The following is a 19,508-nucleotide window of genomic DNA, read 5'->3' as shown; positions in this document are numbered from 1 at the left end:
ACATCCATGGCCTGGTCCTTGGCCTCGTGCCCCGTGCTCAGAGTAGGCAAATGCTATTTTGCCAGAGGAAAAATCAATTGCAGAATGCCAGCTCTCCTCTCCAAGTTTCTTCCTTCTCAGTAATCTTGTTGCTCAAGGCCAAGTTTCCCCAGTTCCTCAATGCCTTCAAGCAGATATTGTTTTGTATACTTTATGCTGGTTTTGTAGCCATTCTTGGAGAGCACTGGCCTTCATCTTGGCTGCTGGTGGCCGTCCTAACATATGTTCCTAATAGATGTTTCTGTATTCCTTAGTTATTCCATTAAGATTAACAATATAAACAGTTTAGCCAAGTAATCTACCTATTCTACAAACCACATGGTTGATTTTATGGATGATTTGTCATTTGCAAGTAAATCTGTATTTTAATTTAGCACGGTGTTACTTTAACATATTCGATCATCTCACGTGCAAACACTTGTGAATATTTCAGTGAATTTTAAAATGAATAATCTGGTGACATCATCACCATATTTGTTTAGTAGATATGAATTTCAACTCACCAGTAGAGATATTGTAAAAATGTAATTTTATTTTTTTGTAAATCAACTTAATTTCAATCTTGGGCTCCCATTTTACTTGGGTGGCAGACACAGTCTCAGTTAATTTGTGGATTTCTCAGTTAATTTGTGTTTAAGTAACAAGGGGCTTACATAGTGCTAAAGCATCAGAGTTGGGAGAGATCCAACGTTCGATGTCATCTGCCCATGAGGTATCCGTGCCATAAGCATCATCCTGTCGCTCCATTCACTGGTCCAGTCTGGCATTTCTTAACCTTCATTCTTATTTATAAGGCCACTTTAGATCCGCTGGCTTTCTCCGCTTACCTTGTTTTCATTCTTGAGTGCGCAAGAAACTTTCCCATGCTCCTGAGCCCTTCTAGTGGAATGAAATTGTCCTGACTGTCCAGACACACTACCTGTTTTTTCTATAGGGTTTGCTGCCTCCCTGGAGCTAAGTTCTGAGTCTCTTTTGGATCACTCTTCCAATTCCAGGGGAAAGGTAGAGAGACGCTTCACAGTGTTTCGCCCCAATATTTTGTCTATACTATGAGTCCTTTCAATTTTCCTAAACACTTAAACTTTTGAAACGCAAAATCCAGCAATAGTTTGTTTTCTGTTGTCCCATGCATTCCCTGAAACCATGACAACACATTAGCCTAGCTGGAAAGGGGAAAATGAAATACTGGTGAGAAAAAGAAAGCAAAACATTGGTTAATATTTAAAAAAAATTACTGTACTATATTTATTCAAAAAACTCTTACTTATTGAGCTCCTAATGTATGCCAGGCAAAATGCTGGACACTAGACTGTAATGATGAATGAGATGCAGTCCTCAGCTCAGCTGCCTCCAGAGCCAGCAGGGAACACACACAGAGGAGAAAGAGACAGTTTCAAGACTTCTGGTGAAATATGGCAAAGTAAACACACATTTACTCACCCTCCCTCCCCAAATGGCATAAAAGTGACAGCATAGGGTTGTTGTTAGTTTATTTGTTTGTTTGGCACAAGCCTATAAAGGCAAAAAAAATTGGGAGAGAGAGAGAGAAATACTTATAAGTAGAGGCTATGGCAGCAATGGAATATTGGAAACCAGAAGGCAGATGGATTAGCAGCAAAACTGAATTAACAATGGAAACCAACGCTGGCAGTAAGGAAAGCTGAGAAGGCTGACTGCGCTGCAGGAGCCCAGGAGGATTTAGAAATATCAGAACAGGGGTGCAGGTGGTGCTGACAGTGGGAGGGTTAGTTGCAGGTCTGTAAGAGAAATGAATTGTCAGCCAAACTTCTACTTCCCAGGTGAGAATGTGGTTGAGTCCACTATGGGAAACTAACTAAATACAAAAACAATAACAACAACAACAACAACAAAACAAAGAACAATAAAACAACCTAGCCAGAGCACGCTACAGGGATGTGTACCTGCCTGTTCCAGTCAGGTTCTTTTCTTCCTTTATTTTTAAATATGAGCAGACAACCAAGGGTTGCCAGGCAATTAAGGAAAGCCTATGCCACGACAGAATCAAATCAAACAAACAAGCATCTGAAGAAAGTAGAAATTACGTATGGAGCAGAAGAAAACTTTAAAAGCAAACAAACTTTATAGTTCATATCCCCATGTGGTAGGAAGAAATAGAGCATCTGGACAACAATAGAAAGGTTACAGAATGAAACTATTCAGAGAACAAAAAAATTGCTCTTCGAAGTTAAATAGAAATTTTTGGAAGAAAGTTTGGAACATAAATTTGAGACAATCTTCCAGAAAGTCAATCAAAAATAAAGAAATGGAAAATGGAAGAGGAAAGGAAAAGATTAGAGTTCAGGAGGCCCATCACTCTAATAAATAGGAGTTCTAGAAAGAAATAATACAAAAAGATAGGGTAGGATACTTTTGAAGAAATAATCAAGAAGATTCCCTGAATAGATGATATGAGTTTGTAGATTGAGAGAGCTCACTTATGCCCTGCATAATGCATGCCACGACAAAAAAATCACGCTAAGGCATGCCACTGTAACATTTCAGAACCTTGGAGATAAAGAAAAGATCCTACAAATTCTCAGAGATTGAAAACATACAGAAGATCCAGAATCAGAAAAGCACCAGACTTCTTACCTGCCCCATGGAAAGCTAGAAGTCAGTGGAGTAATCATTCAAGTTTTAAAACTTTCTACCTCCTTAAGATATTTGCAAATGACTTATCAGATAAAGTACTATATCCAAAATCTATAAAGAGCTTATCAAACTCAACACGCAAAAAACAAAAAATCCAGTCAAGAAATGAACAGAAGGCATGAACAGACATTTCTCCAAACAAGACGTACAAATGGCTAACAGATGCATGAAAAAAAAAAATGCTCAACATCACTTGGCATCAGGGAACTACAAAATCAAAACCACAATGAGATATCACCTCACACTGGTCAGAATGGCTAAAATTAACAAGTCAGGAATCGACAGATGTTGGCAAGGATGCAGAGAAAGGGGAACCCTCTTGCATTGCTGGTGGTAATACAAATTGGTACAGCCACTCGGAAAACAGTAAGGCCGTTTCTCAAAAAGTTAAAACTAGAACTACCCTATGACTCAGCAATTGCTCTACTAGGTCTTTATCCAAAGGATACAAACATAGTGATTCGAAGGGGCACATGCACCCCAATGTTTATAGCAGCAATGTCCACAACAGCCAAAATACAGGAAGAACCCAGATGTCCATCAACAGATGAATGGTTAAAGAAGAGGTGATGAGTATGTATATATAATGGAATATTACTTGACCATCAAAAAGAATGAAATCTTCCCATTTGCAATGACATGGATGGAACTAGAGGGTATTATGCTAAATGAAATAAGTCGGTCAGAGAAAGACAAATACTATATGATTTCACTCAGATGTGGTATTTGAGAAACAAGGCAGAGGATCATAGGGAAAGAGAGGAAAAAATGAAACAAGACAAAACCAGAGAGGGAGACAAACCATAAGAGACTCTTAATCTCAGGAAACAAACTGAGGGTTGCTGGAGGGGAGGTGGGTGGGGGGATGGGGTAACTGGGTGATGGGCATTAAGGAGGGCCCTTGATGTCTTGAGCACTGGGTGTTACATGCAACTCGTGACTCACTAAATTCTACCTCTGAAACTAATAATGCAATATATGTTACCTAAATTGAATTTAAATTAAAAAAAGGAAAAAAAAATTTACATCCTTTTCAGAAAAATACTGGAGAATGCATTTCACAAAACAAGGAAAGAAACCAAGAAGAAGACATAGGATCCAGGAAATAGGACTTGAACCAGGAATGAGGCAGAGGGTTGTCCAGCTAGGTTGACCAATTGTTCCAATTTGTCTGGGCCTGAGGGGGGTGCCAGATATGGGACTTTCAGCTTTAAACTGGGCCAGTCCCTGGAGAATTGGGTTGAGTTGGTCATCCAATGTCTAGGATAACAGTGAGAAGTATTGGGCAGACATGGAACAACTGGACCAGACAGGAAGGACAGTATGCTTCAGAAGGGTGGTCTGGAAAATACATTCAAGGGGAAACACCTACATACATACTTACATACGTGTGTGTGTATTTCCTGGTGAATTTGAATGTATTAAATATTAAAGGAATTCATCTTTTAGAGGGGAGTTTAGAGATCAATAAAGGCACATAGGCAATGAAACCAATGAGGGTAGTGGAGACAATAGGGAAAACAAGTTATAGATGAAAGAAAGTGAAACAGGGACATTAACATGGCTCTCCTGTGAATTCTGTTTCTATAATCATGCTAACATAAGCACAGACTATTGGTCCACCTAGAAGTTCTATCTATTGAGATGGACAGTGTGTGTGAAGAAAGCTCATAAATCACTGTCTTCAGTGGTACGGAGTCAATAGGTCCTATCCTAAACAAAGTACATGTTTAAAAACATGGAGGCTAATTCCAGAAAAAAAAAAAAAAGCTAAAAGAGTTGAAAAAATCTACTTCTGAAGAATGGGACTTAATAGTAGGAGCAAGTAAGGGAAGAGACTTTTAAATTTTAAACATATTAAAAAACTTGGCTTTTAGAATTATGAACACAAATATCTTTGAAACAATAATTATTTTTAAGAGAGGTAATTATAGTCAGCTGCTTACATTTTAACTTCATTTATGTAATATTTTATCATTCAGAGTTTTTAATTTTAATGTGGTCAAATGGATTAGTTTTTCTTTTCTGATTTGCTCTTTGATGTCTTAATTTCTTCATGAATATGTATCAAAACAAGGTACAGTGAAAGAATTGTTAGAGTGTGTGTAGTACATATTAATTACAGTAAATTTGAAACATACCAAGAAATACTAAAAATGCTATATATTGATTTTAATTAAAAACATAAGTAACTGGGGCACCTGGGTGGCTCTGTCAGTTAAGCCTCTGCTCTCAGCTGGGGTCATGATGCCAGGGTCCTCGGATGGAGCCCCACAATGGACTCCCTGCTCAGCAGGGAGTTTCTTCTCCCTTAGCCCCTCCGCCCATGCTCTCTTTCTCTCAAATAAACAAACAAACAAATAAATAAAATCTTTAAAGAAAGGGAATAACAATGGTAGTACTATTCTGTGTCTGTAACATTTTATTTATTTTAAAATATGTATAATTAACAAGGTATTAATTGTAACAAGGTTTTATTTTATTTTTTTAAGGATTTACTTATTTATTGGCAGAGAGAGAGAGCACAAGCAGGGGGAGCGGCAGGCAGTGGCAAAGGGAGATGCAGGCTTCCTGCTGAATAGAGAGAAGAAAGCGGGGCTCAATCCCAGGACCCCAGGATCATGACCCAAGCCGAAGGCAGATACTTACACCCAGGTGCCCCTGTAACAAAGTTTTAGTTGGTAGCAAAGCATCGTTTTAAACTTTTCTGCAGTTTGCAAAATCAGCAGGCAGCCACAATACATAGAGGCCAGGCTTTACCACAGCGGAAGAAGGTGCTTGGTGCTAGCACCGCCCGCGACCCCCCCCCCCCCCCCCCCCCGCAAAGCACCTAACCCAGACTAGGGGCGTTGGTTAGGAAAGACTTCCCAGAGCAAGGACATGGGAGCTACCACGTTACTGAAACACTAAGGAGCTACAGGTGGGGGGCTGCAGGTAGAGCTGTATTTCCCTAAGAAAGTAAGAGGCATTTGTGATACGTGTGTTGGGGAAAAATAACAAAGACCCTACAAACCGTGTTCCCTGAGTCTGAATCTCATCCCGAGGTAAGGGTGAGTGGTGTTGAGCGGCGAAAAGCGGATCCTGGGAGACCAGGTGAGGAATCTGGTGTCTGTATTTAATCGGTAGAGGCTTGCATTCTATACAAAATTGTCCCAACCCCCTCACCCCCCCAACCCCGCAATGATGGCTTCTGCCTCACTGAGCCCAGGGTTTTTGCCTTCTCTGCCTTTCCCTTCGCAGATGGGAACAGCGCGCATCTGTTCCTGAACGCTTTCCCCTTTTGTGGCGTGCAGGCCCCTGGTCTTCTCAGGTCCCGGCCAAGTGTGGCAAATGCTCCCTTTCGGTTCCAGCAGCAGCTCCCAGGGGCCCCTCTGCAGCCCCAGTCCACAACTGTGAAGGCTTCTTCAATATGTTTTTTCCCTTTCTGTCTCCTTTCTGTGCCAGAACCCCTCCTCCTCTGCACGTGTGGGATTCCTGGACGCTGAGTCACCCACGGAGCACCCGACTCCTGCCCCCTGCCGGCCACTTGTTTGCTGGGCTCTGCCCCAGGGGCCTTTCTGCGGTGTGGAGGGTCCCCTTCCTGTGTCTGCTGTCTGTGCTGAACAGGGCAGTCTCAGAAGTGAGGCGAAGTGAATGCTTTTCTACCCAAATCCAGCTTGTGCTAAGAATCAGTGGGTATTTATTTATCATGGCTCTGGCGGCTGAGGTTTATTTTCCTCAAAGGTCGTTTTTGGAAATATTTGGAAATATTTACTTAGTTTCGCTTGTGTGATGTGAAGGCTCTTTCAACGTGGTGTTCTGAATCCCCTCTTTACACCTTCTAAAAGAGAGGTTATCCTTCTAATGGGGACACGTAAGTAGATTTGGTATTACGCACTATTTTTTAATGCTGTCTTTTTTAGAATGAGGTAAAATTTACATACAGTAAAATGAACATAAGTAAATACTAAATCATGAGTTTTGATAGCTATATACACCCATGTAGTTGTCACCCAAATCAAGATAAAGAACATTTCCATCACTCCCAGGAAGTTTTCCGGTTCCTTCTTTTAGTCAACTTTACCCCTACAGAAACTGCTCTTGATTTCACCATAGCTTAGTTTTCATGTTCCTGAACTTCATGTAAGTGAAATCGGATAGAATGTATCGTCTTGTGCCGTATCTTTTGTTCAACGTGTTTTTGAGATTATTCCATGAAGTTGTGTTTTTTTCTATTGCTGACTACCATTCCATTCCATGAATATTCAATTCATTTATCTATTCTTATTTTGATGACCATTTTAGTTGTTCCTACACAAGTGAATTTAAAAATAAGTAAAATGTTTTTAAAAGTTTAGGACTTTTCTTTATAGTGGAGAGTTTTCTTTATGAAATCAAAATTACATTCCTAACTGATTATCTAGAAAATTGGAATTAAATTCTCTGTTAGATATTCTGTAGTCGTTGATTCTTTGAAAGATAGAAATTTGAATGTAGAGGAAAATGTGTCTTGATGATCCCTCAGTTCCCATTCTGAACCTTTAAAGCCACATTAAATAATAATAGAATTTTGAACTCTTCCTTTGCATGTTACTGTATGATTATTGAGCAGCGAATTCACTCAAACACGCTTTTTTAGAGGTAGGAGGGGCAGAGGGAGAGGAAGAGAGAGAATCCTAAGCAGGCTCCACGCCCAGGGGCTGGATCTCACAACCTTGAAATCCTGACCTGAGCTGAAATCAAGAGTCCCACGCTTAACTGACTGAGCCACCCATGTGCCCCCACTCAAACACATTTTTTAACACAATTATTTTTCCTGTGTTTCAAAATGAATGTGGAGAAATAAAACAATTCATAGGTATCATTCAAAAGCAGGGTGAAGCTTGAGGTAGAAATACCGAGCCCCTTAAACTTGGAACTTGGGTCTAGAATTTCATTCATGTTGACCTCTGTAACTAAACTATTTGAATTAGTCATCTGTTGCTGTGTAACAAATTACCCCAAAACTTAGTGGCTTAAAACAGCAAATAATTTTTTGATCTTATCATTTCTGTGGGTCAGAAATTTAGGAGCTAGTTAACTGGGTAGAGGTGGCCCAGGGTCTCTCACGAAGTTGCTGTCCAGATACCAGGACATATGCTTAAAAGGAACATTAAGAAAGAAAAATAAGAGAAAAGATGCTTACAGTGGGTCTTGAAGGAGGAATAGGAGTTCACCCTCTGAACTAAGAGAATGTAGGGGAAGGTAGAGGCAGGCAGGCAGATAACAAATGCAAAATCAGGAACTTTTAAGTAGTTTGTTAGCAAGAAAGCAGAAGGTGGGAGTAAAGCTGGAGGAAAAGTTCAGGAAGGTCAATATGCACATTGCTAAAGAATTCTGACTATTTTCCACAAGCAATTTGGATCTGCTAAAAATCTATTAATTTTCAGCATGGAGTAACACAATCGAATTTGCATTTAGACGGTAAATTAGAGGAGAAAGTAAGAGGCTAGTAGAAGACTATTGTAATAGCAAGTGGGGAGAGGGAGCCAATATAAGACAAGGAGAGCTGTTATTAGCATCTGCCCCCTCACATGTGGTGGTGGGTGGGGGTGGTGAGGGAAAGTGAAGGATCCAGAAGTGCTGCTAGGAGTCTGCGTGAGTGATTGACACTGATGTCTTTGACCAGGGCAGGGAATGTGAAAGGAAGAGTTAATCTTAGAGGAAAAATGATGAGTTAGTTTTGGGCATGTTGGTTTTGAGTTAGCTTTAGGATGTCCTGGTAGAGATATGAGTAGCAGACAGGTAGATAAATGTGTCTAGAGTTCACTTGGCGATTCAGAAGTGTAGTTGGCGATGGACAGGCTGCTGCAGCCTGGGTGACACTGGAACAAATGGAACACGGAGCTGTGGCTCAGCAAGAAATCCCTTATATAGATCAGTGGTTCTCAACTGGGGACAATTGTGCCCTGCAGGGGCCATTAGCCAATGTTGGGAGATATTTTTGTTTGTCACAGTGTGTGTGTGGGAGGTGCTCCTGACAAATAGGGGTAGAGGTTGGAGAGGCTGCCAAACGTCCTACAATGCACAGGACAGCTCTCTCTTCCCCCCACAGCAAATAATTATCCAGCCCAAAATGTCAGTAGTGCCATGGTGGAGGGGCGCCTGGCTGGCTTCGTCAGAGGAGCATGTGACTCTAGATCTCAGGATTGTGAGTTCAAGCCCCACCTTAGTTGTAGAGATTACTAAAAAAATAAATAGACAAACTTAAAAAAAAATGGTGCCATGGTTCCAAAACCCTGATTTACAAAAATGATCTCTTCTAGGATATTCTCCACCCGATCATGTGATTATAATGGTGAGTGTGACTAGGGGTGTGACCTTGCTGGCCCAATCAGATTTTTCCAAGTTGAACTTGGGAAAGAAGGCTTTTGTAGAGCTGGAAGAATGTGATCCTGAGGTAATGGTAGTCATGTTCTTGCCACAGGGAGAAAGCTGGTGTATGAGTGAGAAAAATGAGAGAGAGAGAGAGCTGTGCACATGTCATCTGTCATACTTCCCCTTTATTGGCATTTCTGTTTTTTTTTTTTTTTCCCTCCAATGAACTTCATGTGGGAGTGAAGTTTCCTGCTTCCATAAAGTTAAAGCTACAGCTTACTTCCCAAGCGCCTTGAGGTTAGAGAGGGCATGCGATTAGGTTCTATCTGTCAGTACCGACCACGGGAGACTGATTCAGGAGAAGGTAACCTTGTCAGGGCTGGGTTGGGCCTGCCCTACTCAGCCTCCCTTGGCTCCTAAACACTGTGTATAGTTGCCGAGCAACTGTGCATCTCATGGGAAAACTGTGGACTAGGTAGCAGGCTCATGATAGTGGCAGAGAAAAGAAATCACCCAGAGCTTAGTGGTTAGATCCGTGTGGTTTGTCAAAGGGAAAGATAACGTGCTGTGGTGTCACAGTGATATGGTTGGATCAATCTGGCAGGACCTCACCCTAAATAGACAAAATGCTATCACTACGAACCCAGGCATGTCTCCCATGAGGCCTGGGGACATTTGAGAAGCCACCCCTCCCCCGACATCTCCCAAATTGATGTCTCCTGGTATGTTTTGCATCTTCTTTATGTTATTTTACTATAACTATCAAATTGATGCAGCAACATGCTTCTTTTTGCCAAGGCTCTAACTCAGTTGAATCCTGGGTTCAGTTAAGAAAAGAAAGGCCACTCTGTTTAATACAGTTATGAAAAGCTTAATATAGGGTATTAGTGGCTTCACCAACTGCTAGAAAGACAGCAATGCAGATCAGGGAAGCCACCACTGAATACCTCAGTCTGGAAGTGCCAAAGACAGTAGGGGTTCTCAAGAGCTTGCCAGAAAGCTGCCACAGTCCTCAGAAAGTCCACTGTCTTGTTCTGCAGCCCTGTCCTGGGAGCCACCAGTTCACCAGACCTTTTCAGAAACTTGCTAGAAATTTCATGTCCGGCCCATGCCTCTAAGTGCAACTCTCACCTCTGCTGTTTTCCAAATCTTGGCAAATTCTTCTCACGGACAGATTCTAGCAAGGGATTCTGGGGAATGTAGTTCCAGGCTCTTCATCCTGTAGAGCAGAGACCTTGTGAAAAGGTGTGGACGGTGCCCACCATTCCAGTAGTGTGCACGGTGTGACTGTGGTATGACCACTTCAGCAAGGTAAGGACACAAATGTTCCACGGAATCTACCTTCTGAGATCTTGGCAGGGTAGTGTGGAGAGATCAAAGCTTGCAGAGGCAATAGGGCCAAGGTTCTAGCAGGTTCGTTTTATGCACAGCATTACTTTGCCAGGGGTAACTTCTTCATTGGAGAAGTCAACAGTGTGATTTGGGCACTGTCCAGCCTGCGTGCCCACCAAGGATGATTTCCTAGTCTTGCCAGACATTGTCCCAAGGTGCCTAAAATCCTTTAATAATTCTTTGCTTATGATAGTTAGAATGGGTTCTTATTTTTTATAGTTAAAGATCTTCCCAGACACCTTAAAAAAAATCCCTCTTCCTAAGCTGGTTTGAGTTGGGTTTCTGTCTCTTGAAACTAAGAAAGTCCTGATTTAAACAGCTTTGTTAATTTGGGCTGAGAGGAAGAAGCTAGTGGAGGGAAAAGATTTAAATATAGGTAAGAGTAAGATCATAATCCTGGAGAATGAACCTCAGGGAGGAAGAGGATACTCTCATCCTCTGAGCAAGAAGGGAAGTAAGAAAGGTGTGAACACGATACATTTGTAGGAGAAGGGTGAGAATTCAGGGCAAGTAGGCCTGTTGAGCAGGAATTAAGGCCATCTGCTGGGAGAAATGTGAAGGCTAGGTTCTTAAGGAGAACAGTGAAAGACTAAAATCAATATCACGCCAGGTGGAGAACGAGCAGAGCAAGGACATATTAAAGGGTTGCTAAGAAATGCTGAGGGTCCCACTGAGACTGATAACCCCAAATCTGTTGCAGGGCCAATCTGTGGTATGATTGTTTGTGTCCAATGACACTCAGCAGCCCACATGTGGGTCAGGTCAGTGGGGTATGTGAAGACAGTAGACTGGACAGAGAAGGGTGGGGATAATGACAAGATGGTGGCTGTTATGACTATTGACTGGCTGTGACTGTCGGCTGGGAGCTGGACAGAGGAGACAGTGGAAGCAGGAGAAAGGTTGGTAGGCTGGGTGAAAAGAGAGGAACTAGAGATTTGCATGATGTCCAAGAGTAATAGGAGACGCAGCTGGAATGGTGTGAGAATGTGGAGGACAGAAGGAAGATGTCAGGGAGTGGGGATTAGATTGGAAGATTTTAGAGGACAATGGCAGTGTCTGGGGTGTGAGGGTGACTATCACAGCATCCCTCAGAGGGTGAGTCCTCTCCCTCCCCTTTCTCAGGCAAAATCCCTCCTCAGTTGTTCTTCCCGAATGTTCATTCTCATCTTATCCAAGTAATAAGATTGCATAAAGAGGGGGAAAAAAAGGAATATTGTTGTTCCATCCATCACATGCTTTGATTCCTGTTAGGCTGACTGCCAGGACAGGCACATATTCATCCTGCAAAGGCTTTCCTTGTATAAGCCTACATCCTACCCTCTTCCCTCTACCCGAATGTCAGCAGACTGTGCCCCCTCACTTAGCCTGTTAGACAGAGTGCTCTAACTGGACAGAGCCTGTGTATCTTTTTTTTTTTAAGTCACTGTATACTTAGTTAATATGTATGCCATGGTATGACACAATAAATTTGTTGAATGAGTGAAGAAGAACCCCAGATAAAGAAACCAATGCTGAGAGGACCATAAACTGACCCCAGGAGGGGGAGTGGGCTGGGGCTGGGGGGTGAGTGCTGAGAAATTGGAAAGTCCTGCAGCAGTGGGGCAAAGGATTCATGGGACTTAATTTTGGTTTTTGAGTGGGTTGGGTGGGGACTGAATCATCAGCATGGAAGATGAGGGTGGGGTTTAGTGGTGAGAGTTTTTTGGAAGGAGAATGAGGGATGAGAAATTAAAACCAGTCTTCCTGTTATTTTTAGGCATTAAATAAATGAGCTCATCTAATCCCAACCACCACCCCATATTAGGAAAAATCCAATCATTGTCCAAGGTCACACACTAGTAAAGTCATAAAACAAAACTTTATCCACCCAGGAACAAGTCCTCTCCAGAATTCAGAATCCTTGTTTGAGAATAGTATCTATTTCTCTGGAAAAATTCTCTTCCAAGGTTTCCTTTTAACTTTTTTCAATCTTCTTCATCATTCTGAATATCAATGATTTGCAGTTAATAGCAACCATTGTTAAACATAAAAACCCCCACAGCACACCACAATGGATTCATTCATCTGTTCACTCATTCTTTCAAAATATTCAATGTGCAGCTACTAAGTGCTGGGCACCATTCTAGGTGCCTGGATTCAGCAATAAAAGAGAAAAAGAGAGTCAGGATGCGTGTGCATTTATAAGTAGGCTGAGTATTTTTACTGTTTGTTATTGTTCATAGCTCTGAAGGTTTCAATCAAGCTTAAAACATTCTGTCTGAAAGATTCCTATGAGAATCTTGTTTACCTAATTATTTATCTAAGACCTACATTCCAGTCTCCTGCTATGAAAGTTGATTTACATTTTACTGGATAAATACAAATATTGTTTGGAATAAAAACAATGGAAGGACATCTAAAGCTAAACATCTCCTGGGGAGTCTCTGCTTTTAATTTCTGGTGTGCACAGGGATCTCAATAAGGGGAGATTAAAGAGTCTGCTAATAATTTAGCACTGTTGGCTCAGGACAAGGTTCTGAACGCCCATTGACCTATTTTCCCCTAAGGACACTACAATCACTTTAAAGGGCAAGGATGGAGAGCCACCAGAATGCTGGCTGCATCCCAGTGTCACTGCTGGAATGTCGAAGTGATGGGGAAAACAGGGCAAAATCTGCACCTCCTCTTCTCACCCTAAGATGCTCATGGATGAATGAGCTGAAGCCAGGTAGGTGGCTTGAATTAAATTCCAAGTAGTGCTTCTGGTGTCTTTGGCACCATCCGTTGGGGACCGTGGAGGCCTGTATGTGGAGCAGAGTCTAGTTTAGCTATATATCAATAGGGGACACAGATGGAAGACTCTGGATGAGGGAGAAGAGGAGGCAGAAGGGAGATGGTACTGGGAATCATCAGGTTGGTTCCCAAAATTTGGGGGCTGCCAGGCGTGAAACGGCTGGTGATAGGACAGGCTCTGCTGCAGTAGAGCAGTGGGACCACAGGAGGTTAATTTTGTTTTCATTGTGAGAGTGGGGGGTGAGTCATTAGAATAGGAGCTGAGAATGATAACATTTTTGGAAGGAGGAAGAACCATGGAGGAATGAAACCGATCTAACCAATTGTTAGGCATTTTCACAAATTAGCTCATTTAATCCTAACCATCACTTTAGATAAGGAAACCTAGGATCACACACCTGGTGCACAGCACAGTGGGGATTTGAACCCAGTACTCCCTGACGTTAGCGGACGTGCTCTTTTCAGCTCTAGTCAGAGAAGGAGGGCATTCCTGCTTTCCCTGGTATCTATCCTCTACCTTCCTGCTTAGGCATTCTCTCATTTCCTCTGCTCATTGCAATTCATGTTCCTGTCTTCTCTCTTCCTTCTTTAAGTAATTACAATTTGCAGCAACTAAATTTATTTAAAAAAACCAATTTTATTTAATTTTTTAAAAAGATTTTATTTAGAGAGAGAGAGAGCATGTGTGAGCAGGGGGAGGGACAGAGGAGAGGGAGAGAGAGAAATCTCAAGCGGACTCTGCACTGAGCGTGGAGCCTGATGCAGGACTCAATCTCACAACTCTGAGATCATGACCTGAGCGGAAATCAAGAGTCCAACGCTTAACCAACTGATCCACCCAGGCCTCCCTAAACAAAATCAATTTTAAAATCAGACTAGTTGAAAATTTTATAATCTTTTAAAACACAAGACTCCCACTCTTCTAAAATTAGGGAAAAGTTGTCTTGTACTTACTTACACAAAGCCTATTACTCATTTTTCTCTCTCTCTTTATTGATCATTATGTTTAAGGGACACAGTAGGTCAATGGATACATGATTAAAATATTAGGGTTGGCATATGTAGAAACTGTAACACAAAGAAGCCTAGTGACTTGTTAGAATAAAATGGCTGTTTCCTGAATGATCCAAATAATGGAGGGGAAGAGTGAAAGTGGGAAAATCGAGTTTCAAAAGTTTGTTTATAAATCAGTTATTCGACATTTGGTATATTTCCTCAATGGAAAGAAAATTTTAGATAGGAATGCCATCTGATCATCTCATCGGAAAATAGCTGAAATCTATTATTTGTACCCAAGGACAGTACAACAATCAACCCCAAATTATGCAATAGTTAAATTTAACACACTATAAAGACAACACACTGAGTGAGAAGGATTTTAATTTTAGATGCATGAAAGAGAAGCTTAATTAGGAAGATGAACGCGTTAACTGGAGGGTCTGGTAGAGATTCTGAGGATGACTTTTGGACACTGATCAGGGAGTTTTGGAAATGGATAATGGATATTTGTTTTTAAGAGATAGTAAAGGAAACTTTCTGAGTGCCCATTATTTATTATACCCAGGAGTTTAAAAAAATCGGTCATTCAAAATCCATCAATTAAATATTCCATTCAAAGCAGCATCTAAGTGGCAGTTCCTCTTTACGCACTTTTCACTCCATGCACAAAAAATCACTTTCCTTCTTTTGGTTTTGCTGTCCACCCAAAGAGCGATCATCCTTTCTTTTCTTCATTGCCCAATAAAATATCCTCCCTCAAAGCCTAATTCAAATGTCATATCAATTTTTAGAATCTCCTGACAAAATATTAGCAATCCCTCCTCTGAAACCAGTTGCATTTTGATTGCATTTCTTTTATGATGTACAGTTTGTCTCCTGTTTTAGTTTTGGGGTGCCCAGTAAATAGTTGTCAAATACAATTAAATGGTAATAATTCAGGTTTCTCCTCAAGAAATGACTTCAGACCACCTTTGCAAAATAATGTTCCCAACACCCCCAATCCCTGGCCCTGCTTTATTTTCTTATAGCACGGATCATACTGGACAAAATGGATATTTGTTTATTGCCTGTCTCCTCTACCAGAATCTATGACCTACTTTGTTTCATTTCCCCAGCACCTAGAACTGTGCCTGGTCCAGAGTAGGAGTTGAATAAATCAATGTTAACTGGAAGCGAAAGAAAACACCAACTGAGATATATCAAGACACTGGATCTGATCATTCATTAGTTCTGTCAGTACTTGGCTGCAGGACACAGGAGTCATTAACCCATGATGGGCATTTCCCTATAGAATCAGTAAGATTGTTAGGTCTGATGTCATTTCTTTACTCTGAGAGTAGGAAGTGAGAGAGGCAATGAATAAATGGAGCGCAGGTAGATGTGTATGGGAAAAAGAATGCTCTAGGCCAGTACAGGAGCTCCTCTTGGTGAAGGGCAGAAAGAAAGCACAGAGCATAAGTGAGGACAGAAAGATTCAGAGAAAGGGCTGCCTTCAGGTGCATGGCCCTGTCAAGAGTGCTCGGGGAGCTGTGAAGTGGAAAGCTGGTGGCCACGCAGAGATGTTGGGCTGCTTGAGAAGAAGCTCCCAGAGCAGAGGAAAGGCAAGCTAAAAGGGGAGGGTATGTGTATGTTGCAAGCTCCACATACTTTTCAATTTTGCCTTCCTTTCCAGTAAACAACTGCTCTGCTGTGACTTTGTCAGGGCCTGATTACGCCCGTGGCTCCCATGTGAAAGCAAACGAGATGTTCCATACCAAGAATCATATTAGTTCTCCATTTAATTTGACGACTTCTTTATTCCCCAAAGCAGACTAGATTCGAATCTCGTATCCTGAAATCTCCACAGAACTGCTCTTCTCATCTGAGAGAATGTGATCTTGCCTCGTGTTGCAAGCTTCTCCTCTTGCCTTGTCGCTGTCGCTGCCCTGGTGCCTCTCCTCCCCCACACCAGGAGGCCTATGAAGGGCACTGTCTTTGCTTTCTCTGAATCAGCCTAGTGCAATATCCTGGAGTCAGTCTCTGTCTCTCACTGTCTCTCTGTCTCATATGCTTACATATTTCATACTCATACTTAATATAGAGTATACCTCAAATTTAAGTTTCAGTAAAGTTCCAGGCTGGTTTGTAAAATAGGAACTGACCCAGGCAGAGGTTTTGAAATTTCCTACATAAGCTACCAAAGGGCTATATACATTTCAGAGAGGGCCCTCTAAGAAGTAACCACTGGCACTTTGTTTGTTCGTTTACTTAAAAACACACTTGGGAAATGGCCCCCAAAGCTGCACTCTTTTTTCTATACCGTGGTCAAAGACGCACTGTCCTTGGCTGCAGTGACTGTCTTGTCTCGCCTTGCAAAAAGTCGGCTACGCCAAGCTACACAGGAGCAGCTCTGTGAGGCCACCGTTCCTGCGGCCACGGAAAGAGAAGACCCAGAGACTCAAAACCCAGAGTTCTGACAGAGTCCCCACGCCCTTCCCGCTGCGCGAGGACAAGGCAGTCCCACGGTCCCTTCGGGAGCGGCGACTTCTCCCGCTTCCAAAGCAGCGGCAGCGCGGCCCCACCCAGGCTGCGGGGACTAGGACTAGGACGCGCGGCGCCCCACGCAGGCGCACTGAGGCCGGGGAAGGGCGGGGCCGGCTCGCGGGGCAGGCTGCGGGAGGGGAGGGGAGGGGAGGGGAGGGGAGGGGAGGGCAGGGCAGGGCAGGGCAGGGCAGGGGAAGGGAGGGGAGGGGCGGGGCGGGTGGTGTTTCCGTTGCTTGGAGTGGGCTGAGAGCCGCTGCCTGGAGCCTGTTCTGCTCGCATCCCTGCCCTGCCCCGTGCGCCGCCGCCCCGCGCTCCGCCGCTCTCTCGGAGGTTCGGGGCACTTAGGTCCCTCTGTCACCCTTGGGTGAGTGCTCGCCAGGCCGGGGGTGGGGGCTGCGTCCGGACAGGGGAGCTGCGGGGGGGGGGGGGGACCGGTCTTCGGCTCGCTAAACCCGCGGTGTCTCTCTTGTCTTGTAGTTTGACATCACCTTTTCCTGACCCGAGCAGTCGCCATGGCACAGGTAGGGCCGTGCGCCCCCAGCGCAGCGCTTGCATTTGCCAACTTTGTAAGCTGTGTCTAGGGAGTTCTAGAATTGGTCTGAAAGCCAAAGAAGTTTAGGAGTAAATGGAATCTGCCTTCGAGAAATCTGTTACACCTTTCCTGTTTCTCCTTTAGTTGCCCCCCCCTCTAACCCCTTTCCTGTGTCCCGGGCTTTTTCCCTTCCCGCGCCCGCCGGAACCTGCTCCGAAGCAGCCGGCGGGGCGCAGCAGCCGGTGACGTGGCCGGATTTGTGTGCACTCCCTTTTTGTGAGTGAATGTGTAAAGTGCGCCCGCCCCAAAATCCAAAGAACCGCTAAAATTAGAGCCGGAGCAGGAAAAGCTGTGAGCGGTCATGGGAGGCGAACGCGTTTTATTCCATGGCTTTCTTTCCATGCCTGCCTTCTTTCCTTCCTTCTTTCCTCTTCTTTTCCTTTCCCTTCCTTCCCCTCCCTTCCCCTCTCTACTTCTCCTTTCACCCCTCCCCTCCTTTCCTGCCCTTTCCTGTATTATTTTAATACTACGAGTGGGCATTGGCTTTTTCCAGTAGAGCTCTAGTGAGTTTTTTCCAGTTGCTCAGCCCAATTTTACTGAAAGGAACTGTTCCTTGTAGGTACTGCTCTCCCCCCCACCCCATGCAAAAGATTAAACAGAAGAGCCGTTTTTCTTAAGTAACTCGTGGAACGAGTTCTAAATTGAACTTGCCTTGGGATTGTTTCAGACCTTGATTACCTAATGTTGGTCTTTTTTGGTCTTAACATTTGTCAAAAATACAGGTAAGAAAAAACCATTCATATAGCAGCCTTTTAAAAAAATGACCGTGTTGTAGAGTCTTTTGTGAATAAAATACCAGTGCTAACAACTACACCTCAAAACTAATGTTACGGATCTGGGCAATCAAACTGGCTTGTCAGAGTCCAGATAATTTTTTTAAAAGCAGTGTTTAAACTGCTCAGTGTCCTCTCTTTATACTCTTCATTTATGGAAGCGAAACAAAACAAACAAACGAACAAAACTGACCTACTAAAATTGAGTAAGGTTGCAGGGTCCTTTCCAAGAGAACTTGGGAGGATTATGATGACCTGGTAACTTCATTAAATTTCTACAGTGCTTCCATTCTTACTTCCTCTTTTGCACTTAGGAAATATTACAGTAAACTAATTCTCGTATTACTTGAAATGGAAACTTTGGTTAGGTTCTTCCCCACATGAAGGATACTTTTCTGTGGAATTAACTTTCCTTCACTAGGGGTAGTTTTTCTTATCTTGATATGCTGGTGTGCTGATGTAAATGATGGTTGAACAAGCATCAAAGAATAATTCCCTTTATCCTTGCTCATTTGGCTGTTTCTTGAGTCTCTTTTGTAAGTTGACCCAGTGATGTCTGAAGTTTTTCAATCAATTCCTTTTAATTTTGTAGACTCCAGATAGAACAAACGAACATGCTTTTCCAACTGTGGACATTAATAATTTCAAATAATGGGAAGTGCAAAGGCTGTTATATATACAAAACCTGGGAAAATGGTGGTTTGCATTATAAAATTAGATATATGATCTCTATCACAGTATAACTCTGGGACTGTTTTCTATTAAAACTACAGTTTTTAGTCATCATAAAAGTTACAAGTAATGTTAAGAAAGATACATTGTTGAATTTTGCGCTTTGTTATTAGTTCTCCTTGGAAATTACGGAAGTAAACCATTTTGTTAAAATGTTTAACATTAAGATGGAGTTTTGTTGTTTTATACCTAACACATTTGATGGTATGCAGAATGCCCACATTAAGGACTTGCACTTTTACTGTCAAAAAATTTCCTTGGACCCCAGTGTAATGGTAGGAAAGCTGAAGTAGTTTCATTGTTAGGTTTTAGATGGTTTCTATGGTAGTGTGTTTTGTTGACCTGTGGTTATGGGAACTAGAGACCTCCACTCTGTGGTCATCTGTAGAGTAGTGAAATCAGATGCCTGAGACTTAGAGGAGCACATTTCAGCCATTTAAAACGTGTCATTAAATATTGTCTCATTTATTGAAGAATGAAAATGTAGACTCCCACAGCAGTAATCCTTTATGTTTATAAACTATACCATCCATACCAGTGTTTTGTGTTTTTACTTGACTTGGGACTACCCTGCCAGTCACAGTCTGCAAAGATCCAGGAATCAATTATATATGTAGCTCGTGGTCATGACCGTCTTGCCAGGAATATAAAGAGAAAGCGTTGGCTGATCTTTGATA

At 42.5% G+C, this 19,508-nt stretch overlaps 1 protein-coding gene and 1 long non-coding RNA gene across 2 annotated transcripts in view; both read left to right on the top strand.

Annotated features, from left to right (window-relative positions):
• The first annotated feature begins 6,164 nt into the window (after positions 1-6,164).
• Positions 6,165-16,836, top strand: LOC148109058 (uncharacterized). Its single transcript, XR_015726469.1, has 3 exons — positions 6,165-6,565; positions 12,987-13,147; positions 16,543-16,836. It is a non-coding gene; the product is annotated as an uncharacterized LOC148109058 (long non-coding RNA).
• A 104-nt stretch (positions 16,837-16,940) lies between these two features.
• Positions 16,941-19,508, top strand: part of ANXA5 (annexin A5) — a 29,280-nt gene continuing 26,712 nt past the window's right edge. Inside the window, exons 1-2 of the mRNA XM_045799058.2 lie at positions 16,941-17,098; positions 17,212-17,255. Coding sequence (XP_045655014.1) covers positions 17,247-17,255 — 9 coding nt within the window. The 5' untranslated portion in view covers positions 16,941-17,098; positions 17,212-17,246. The remainder of the gene's footprint in view (positions 17,099-17,211; positions 17,256-19,508) is intronic.

This window comes from Ursus americanus, chromosome 13 (assembly GCF_024610735.1).
Source record: "Ursus americanus isolate L20-20 chromosome 13, mUrsAme1.1.p, whole genome shotgun sequence".
Lineage (NCBI taxonomy): Eukaryota > Metazoa > Chordata > Mammalia > Carnivora > Ursidae > Ursus > Ursus americanus.
This window is presented reverse-complemented; position numbering and strand designations above follow the sequence as displayed.